This window comes from Mastigoproctus giganteus, chromosome 10, assembly GCF_048544385.1.
Source record: "Mastigoproctus giganteus isolate SK-2022 chromosome 10, ASM4854438v1, whole genome shotgun sequence".
NCBI classification, from domain to species: Eukaryota; Metazoa; Arthropoda; class Arachnida; order Uropygi; family Thelyphonidae; genus Mastigoproctus; species Mastigoproctus giganteus.
In genome coordinates this window covers 212663969-212672072 of record NC_143584.1, presented here as the reverse complement: position 1 = coordinate 212672072, position 8104 = coordinate 212663969, and the positions used below count along the sequence as shown (strand labels likewise).

Here is an 8104-nt window from a genome sequence, read left to right as displayed (position 1 = left end):
GATGGAAGTTGTTCGACTTCTGCTTTGTTCTGAAGCTGTTAACGTGGATCATTAGAAATGTACCAATCGACAAATGAAGCTACAGTGACCGTTCAGGGAACGAGCGACAAGTTCAAATGCCTTTCAGTCAAATCTAATATTTGACTGAAAGACGTTTGAACTTGCTACAGGATAATTTTATGCATTATTTTATGTCGAGGACAATGGAACAATAAGATTCGATTCGCAATCCCTATCCACTATCTGTTAACGTTTCTGTCAAAACGCTTTCCCTAAAAATGAAAGAGGAATTTTCTGATTTGAAGAACGACAAAACTGTACAAATTAAGTATACCGAAGTCCTTTTGGAGGTTTTTTCGATTGATGTTCAGGAGGAGTATCCTCAAATATCAATCTACGCTATGAATTTTTTACTACTATTTTCAACTACTTACCTCTGGGAACTCAGCTTTTTTTTTTTTTTTTTTTTTTTATGAACATTAAAAAAAAAAAAAAACCCGTCAAAATATCCTGTTTCCTGGGTCTGGACCACGAACCTAGCGATAGAACAAAATGTTGAAGTTCCCTAAAAGAGTCTCAAGGACTTCATTTTTCTTTCTTTTTCTTTATATATATGTGAAAGTATTTTTTTTTTCTTCCCCTGGTACTTCAGTTGATTCTGCAATGAGTTTTTATTTGTTGCAGTAGGGTTTTAGGAATGATGTAGAGTTGCTAGAACGAGTACAGAGAAGAGAAAGAAGATTGTTGAGAGGAACAAAGGGGTCCTCTTACCAAGAGAGGTTTAAATTCTGCAATTTGCAGCATCTGGAGCCTAGGTACCTGTGAGGTGGTCTGATTGAGGTGTACAAGGACTTGAATGGTTTGAGCAGGCTCAATCTGATTGGATACTTCCGCTTGTTCAGATTAAGACCCTGAGAGAGCATAAACACAAACTGAGGAAAGACAGTTGTAGAATGGATGTGAGGAAGTTTGCCTTTAACCAACGGGATCTGTTGTTGTGGAAATTTATAGCTTAAATAAATTTAAGGCTAAACTAGACAAACATTTGGAGTAATCGGATGGGTGAAATGGGAAGATTTTTTTTTTTTTTTTTTTTGGCGGATGCTCTATAAGCTTGCTTTCTTGCATCATATGCGCAACTAATGATAAATCTAATGGCGCTATATGGTCTTGGTAGCTGATGCTCCTACAATCCATTTAGAACATAACCACAGTCAGGGGGACAAGATATAATTTCGCTCTTCCGCAATTCAATCCACCATCATTAATCCTAATGATGATCTATACTTCTGAATCTACTCCTTTAAAACTTACCTGATGCCAACAGTGAAATTCTTTGTTCATGGACTCTTAGTAGCTTTCTAACAAGGCTGATGGTACAGAGCAACGGCTACTAGATAGAGCGCCTACAACAGCCAAGCTTTAAGAGAGAGAAAAGTAAACCTCTTTTTGAAACGGAAACGGAAAGAGCTGCGTTTGCTACCAGGAAAAGACACGACGATGGAATTTGACGCAACTCTAGAATCCTTGCAGCACAGTAAGCTTAACCCAAACTTTACGTTTCACGCGGACACGAAATGATTACTGGAGACATAACATTAAAAAAAGTGTTATTTAGATCAGTAACTGAACAATGAAACTGTACATTTTCTGGATTTGTGGAATTGATTTTTACCAGGTATTACAACACACATAGCCATCCTCTTAATGACGTCCATTGTTGTAGGCCTGTAGGGTTTTAAGCGCATCAGCACCTTAGGCCACATTGATCGTGAATGTTCGTAAGTTACATCCGTAGCCTTGTGGTCAGGCGCGCCTGTGCATAAGTAGACGTGCCTTGAGTGACCGGGGTTCAACCCCGTGACTACTGACTACAGTGCTCTTTCTTGTATTCTGTCTACCTTGTGAACTCCTCTGACCGTTTGGTCATCCCGGAGTATAAGCAGGAAATTTATTTATTTTACATGCTTTTTGTGGGCGATTTGCTGTTTTACTGGAAGTCAAACCCGAATTTTGTGGAGAAAAACCCATGCTACCCTTGCCTGAGACCGACTAGTTCAGGCACGTTGTTAAAAAGGCCAATAAAAATTCCTGTCATCATTGACTGGATTCGAACCCAAGGCTTTTCCTCCAGGTGTGGATAGCACAGTGACATCCAATTCTGATAACCACGGGGATATGATGAGGTCTAAGGTATTCTGTGTTGAAGTGGATAATGATGATTTGATCATCATTTTCCGCTTAAACACCAAATAGCTCAACATTTTAAAAATCTAGGTTTTTTTTTTTACAATCCGGTAATATTAAATAAACAGTCCGGCATTGGAAAAGATAAGATGAGTTGATTAAAGTGAGGAATGGGGAGGATTTGAGATGAATTCGAGATGGGATGAGTGAGAAGTGACGTCTGACTGAAATATTAAGAGGCGGAAGAGACACTGGACCGGAACAGTCTTGCGAGATGAAAGATGGATAAAAGAAGTGTTGAATGGAAGAGGCCCAGAGGGAGATGAGTAAAACTATCACTGATGAATTGAAAGGAAATTGTAGATATCCGGCGATAATGAGGACTGAGGATAAGCCGACATGCAGAAGTGGTTCTTCAGTTTTGCGTTTGCATCTGAAGGATGACTTTCAATTTGTATTTTTTAAATCTCTATTTGTGTATATAAGGTGGTAGGTATACGACATACATCTTCTTGTGTACCATGCTGAGTACAGAAAACTAAAGCTACTTGCGTGCAAGTGTAGTTTGTGTGGTCTTCAAATTAGGTCACTCGTTGGCCAGGTAACATTTATCGTGATAGAAGTGCAAGTGCAGTCCTACTCTTCGAAGCTAATGACCTCAAGGCCACCGCCAGGCAGAGTCATGCAGTAATCTAATCTTCTAATCTGACATTGGAGAGTTGATTCGAAGGCATATAGCTCTGAAGAAAATATTCAGTACTTTCTCTACAAGTCAGTATTTGTATTGAATTGGGATATCGTTTCTGCATTTTCATTTATTCGTTCAATATTATTAATCGAATAAATGAAACTTTCAAATTATTTAAATATAATTTAAAAAATTAATATTATAGTATTGTAATGTTCATCGAGAATTTTTAATTATTAATATTTGTTAAATTATAAGGTCAAAAAATTCTTAAATGGTGTGGAATTAGAGGATCTCTCATCTCTTCTTTTTACTGTGAGCACAATTTAAACGGCTTAGTTAAGGCAATGGCCTTGATACTCACAACAGAATAATCTTTTCCATTAAAACGAGTTGCCCTTGTGTTTTTGTTGTTGGGTTTTAGGAGCATCAGCGACTAAGGCCATGTTGCCGATTTACTGTTTGCTGAATGAAAAACCCGAGTTTCAGGGAGAAAAACCATGCTATCCTCGTCTGAGACCGAATAACCCATGTGAGAACCGGGGTTTCTTACTATTTATTTATCTCGTTAAGTGTCGTTATATCTCGTGCTTTAGAACCCAATTTAGATAGTTGTGTATTATCTAGATTAAACCACACTGGCTCCTCACTCCTCCAAATCTCATAAGCTACCTGACTGCTTTATTTATTCTTTCTGTCACAGAAGATTCTGGGCACTGAGGATATATTTATTCCTCTTATATAGTTTTGGACTTAGTGCAAAATTGTTTTGAGGGCAGTTTATATTTCTCTCAGAATAATAAAGCACTTATTTAAATTTCTAAACATAAGAAAGGTTCTTGATTTTTAAGGAGTCCTTATGAGATTAATGAGATTTTCTCGGTTCAGGGTCTACAAGCACACGAACGTATAACTTCCATAACCATATCTGAAAACGATATTCTCGCGTCCTTCGACGTCGTCTCCCTATACACGAACGTGCACATCGAATCCATGCTACTGGCCCTTAAAGAACTATTAATAAAAGACGACACATTGACAAAACGTATCGTCTTAAACATTAATGACATTTTAGAACTTTTAGAAGCGAGATCTACCTCGCTTCTATTGAAGAAAATATTCTCCAACCCTTTCCCCCAGGAATTAAACTATACATGAGGTATGCAAATGACGTCCTCTTAATAGACAACAGAACCACCATCGATACTTTACTGAACACCTTTAACACAACACATGAAAGACTCAAATTTACCCTCGAAGTAGAAACCGATAATAAAATTAATTTTCTAAACCTCACTGTATACAAAATAAGCACATCTTTAGGCACCAAAATATACAGAAAAAACACACATACAGGTAAATTCGCACATTACCACTCACACCACACTCTATACATCAAAAAAGCAGTTATATGCAACCTGATATACAACGCTGTAAAATATAGCCACACACAAACAGACCTATCTGTAGAGTTGCAATACCTCACCAAAAAATTCATCGACAGGAAATACCCATCACAACTAATAAAAGAAACCATCACCAAAGTTCATAATAACACTAATAACCGAAACAAAATTATTAACCACGTGAACAAGAATAAGATACATAAACCCCTTATCGCGCTCCCATATCATCAACAATCGCTTGTTGATGAGAGAGGTCAGAGGAGGATGGCTAGAATTGTACAAGCAAACAGACGGGCCACAATGTCGCACATCACGTCAGAATACAACCTTGGTGCGTAGAACAAAATATCGCAATGGACCATTAGTCGCACTTTGTCGAGAATGGGCTACAACAGCCGACGGCCACATCGGGTACGTTTGTTATCAATGAAGAACTAGAGAGCACGCCTCATGTGGGCACAGCAATACCAGCACTGGACTATCGAGGATTGGAAAACAGTTGCTTGGACTGAGAGTCGGGGTTCCTGGTGCATAATGTTCTGAATTTGGCGAAAACAACATGAATTCATGAACCCGTCATGTCTGACGACTATTGTGCAAGGTAGTAGGGGCAGTGTTATGGTGTGCGGAATGTTTTCTTGGCACACATTGGTCCATTGATACCCATAGATTCACGTCTGAATGCCACATCCTACCTAAACATCGTAGCTGACCAGGTGCATCCGTTCATGTTCATAGTTTATGCTAAGTCAGATGGTTACTTCCAGCAGGATAATGCGCCTGTGCACAAAGCCCGAATCACTATGGAATGGTTCCAGGGACATGACAATGACTTTTCTTTGATGCAGTGGCCTGCTCAGTCCGTGGATCTCAATCCATCCTATTAAACATCTTTGGGATGGGCTGTTCGTTGCAGGCCTACATCCCCGTTGAAATCTCAAGGAACTGGGTGGCACACTCATGTCTGCATGGTACTCCATTCCTGCACAACGTTTTCAGCATCTTGTTCAATCCATTCCTAGACGAATTCAGGCTGTTTTGAAGGCTAAAGGAGGCTCAACGCGCTACTAGGTAGGTGTACCTAATAAAATGGCAGCACTGTGTATATCCATTGAGTACTGAAGTTGTCTCAGCTCTAAAAGCAAACTCTGAAGCATATACTTTGTTAAACAGACAACGTATTTCAACCTGCAGAGGCGGACAGTCTTTTTCATCCATTGTTTGTTTTTCAATCCTATTTAAATATTAGCTCAATCCTATTTATTTCAATGCTATGTATATATTAGTTCTGTTTAAATATTAACAACTTTGTATATTATGTTTGTCAAAACCCTTTACCTTTTCAATTACAAATTCATTGATCCCTGGACACGTAAACCCTTGGTCTGTGGCCGTGACGAGTAGGTTGCAAAATAAAATGCATTTTGTATCTTATTATTATTGTTGCAATAAGGATTCGTCTTCTAGTTTCCTTCTAACTCGTGTATTGTTGATCTTCTTAAAGTATCTCCTACTATTCCCAGTACAGTACACACTCCACTCGATGCCTCCCGTTGTCTTCCACCAAAAGCATGTCAGAAGTAATTTGAATAATCTTGAGAATAAGAAAGCTCCAAGTGCTACATCTACTTGTTCTCACTACTTGTGGTCCTGAGGTTATTCTTGTTCTGTGTCAGCTTTCTTTTCATTTTATCGCAAACTGTTGCTTCCTTCAGCTGAAAAGCAGCCATCAAACATGTTTTCCTGGTCTACTGCTTAAACCCGCTTTGGGTGTTCACTTATGTTCTTTAGAAAGGTAAACAGACAAAATAAGACTGACATCATTTTGGAATGAAAAATACGATTTTATTATGCTCTAAAGGGAATACATGAATCAATTCTGGCATTAAATATAAATAACACAGAGAGAACAAGTATTAGTATTAGCAAAATTATGTAAAATGCAATATTATTTAACATTCGTACAACGAAGATTACACAATATATAGTATATATTCCCATCAAGACCATTGGCTACGTTTCTTATAGAACCCCACAGTGACACGCAGGCCTCTATTTGGTAGAATATCATACTTCTGTGAGATCTCATTACGTATCTCTTCAATATCTACCCATGGTAATTCAAAAACAGGTGAGTTTTCCGCTCCAGGGACTTTGAATATATTGACTGGTTTATGTCCATAGTAGAAATCATAAATTTCTTCCCGAAGTTCATTTTGCAAAAAATAAGCCTTCTGTTGTCCATTGATCGGTCCACTGTTGTCCATGAAAAATAGAAGCGCACCAAATTTCATATTACTAAAATGATCCTGAAAGAGAGAGAGAGAAAGAGAAAAAAAAAATAAATAATTTTACAGTGCAATTTTTAAAATTGATATAGTCATGATTTCCATTATCCTTTCCTGCTTAATGAAATCTGTCACCTATCCTGTTCAAGGCCACCTGGCGTTATAATAATCGTATTAACGCTTTTGAAGAGAAAGACCATTACAAATTTAGAAACTTATACTATACTTATTTCCAACACTGTAAACTTACCTGTAGAAATTGTTGGTAGCGTTCGCGTTGCAACCAAATACTGGATAGCGTTTTCACCAGAAAGACGATGTCAGCATTTCTCACACTTTCCAAAATGTCAGGGGAAAACGGTCGTTCCAACAAATTCCCCACATGGAATCTTAGAGACATATGGGGCAAGTTCAGTTCTTCTTGAGCGAAATATTGCAAAGAACGAAGAAAAGTGCTTTCCCAATTCGCTTGTATGTCCACTCCAGTAATATGAGTGGTCACATCACTGAAAGCAGTGTCGTGTGTCTTCAGGGCACGGAGGAAGCCAATCACCTCGCAACCTGGACCTACGCCCAGTGAACACACCTTCAGTTGTTTTTCTTTCTGGACATTGCCGTACCATTCTGTAACCAGATTGGGACTACCTTTTATAAGAGAGGTCGTTGTGAAGTGTTCCACTGCACACGAATGCAAGGGAGCGTATTTGAGCAGGTAGACACATCTCCTAAAGGCGTTATCATAATAAGGTAAACCGTGTTGCGGTCCGTGTGGACGATAACTGGATATCACCGTTTCATGTTCAACTTTAAGCTGTTCGAAGAACTTCTCATCTTGGGGTATTTCCTCTTGGCTACATTCACGATCTGCAATGCGAACGAAAGTTTTCATTGTTTCTTCTGCTGTCATTTTGGATATCACAAAGTGAGTGGCCATTTTATCAATCACAGATATGTCGTACTTCCTTGTTGATCACAGCTAACAGAAACGCTAAGCTCGAGGAGCGACACTATGCGCTGCGCCCAGTGCTCAACTGGCTACTGTTGTGGCGCCGACGTCAATCCACGGGACATTCGTATAAACTAGAAAGCGGGAGTTATGAGAACGTGGCAGCGCCCTCTACGGAAACATGTTTGTGAAATGGTCAAGGTCCAGACGTTCCTACTTTCGAATCTTCAACTCTCTTTAGTAGGTGAAGGTTTGAAGATTCTTTAGCATTACAACGGAAATCATTTCGAAATGAATACCGCACAGTGAATTTTATCTGAATCCTCACTATAAACAAAGTTATCAGACTTTTAAGGGCCAAAAAGAAAACACCGACATCCTTTCAGTAGATTTTATTATATTTCAATAAGCAATGTTTTAAGAAATACAGACAGTCCACTGATTTAGGAAACAATCGTGCTTTTCTACTGGAGAGAAAATTTCCTGAAATAAAGGAATTCCTTTCATTTAAAGTTAAAGCTGACTTAATTGTATTTAAAGCGTTTTTTTTTTTTTTTTTTTAAATTGGCTCTTTTCTTACCGTGGCTTC

At 38.5% G+C, this 8104-nt stretch overlaps 1 protein-coding gene across 1 annotated transcript; it reads right to left on the bottom strand.

Moving 5' to 3' along the window:
• Positions 1-6281: 6281 nt before the first annotated feature.
• On the bottom strand, positions 6282-7503 carry LOC150079862 (uncharacterized). Its single transcript, XM_090383259.1, has 2 exons — positions 6820-7503; positions 6282-6590 (listed from the first exon to the last, which is right to left on the bottom strand). The coding sequence occupies exons 1-2, from the start codon at positions 7501-7503 to the stop codon at positions 6282-6284; spliced, it is 993 nt and encodes a 330-aa protein (XP_090239385.1).
• Between the last annotated feature and the right edge of the window lie 601 nt (positions 7504-8104).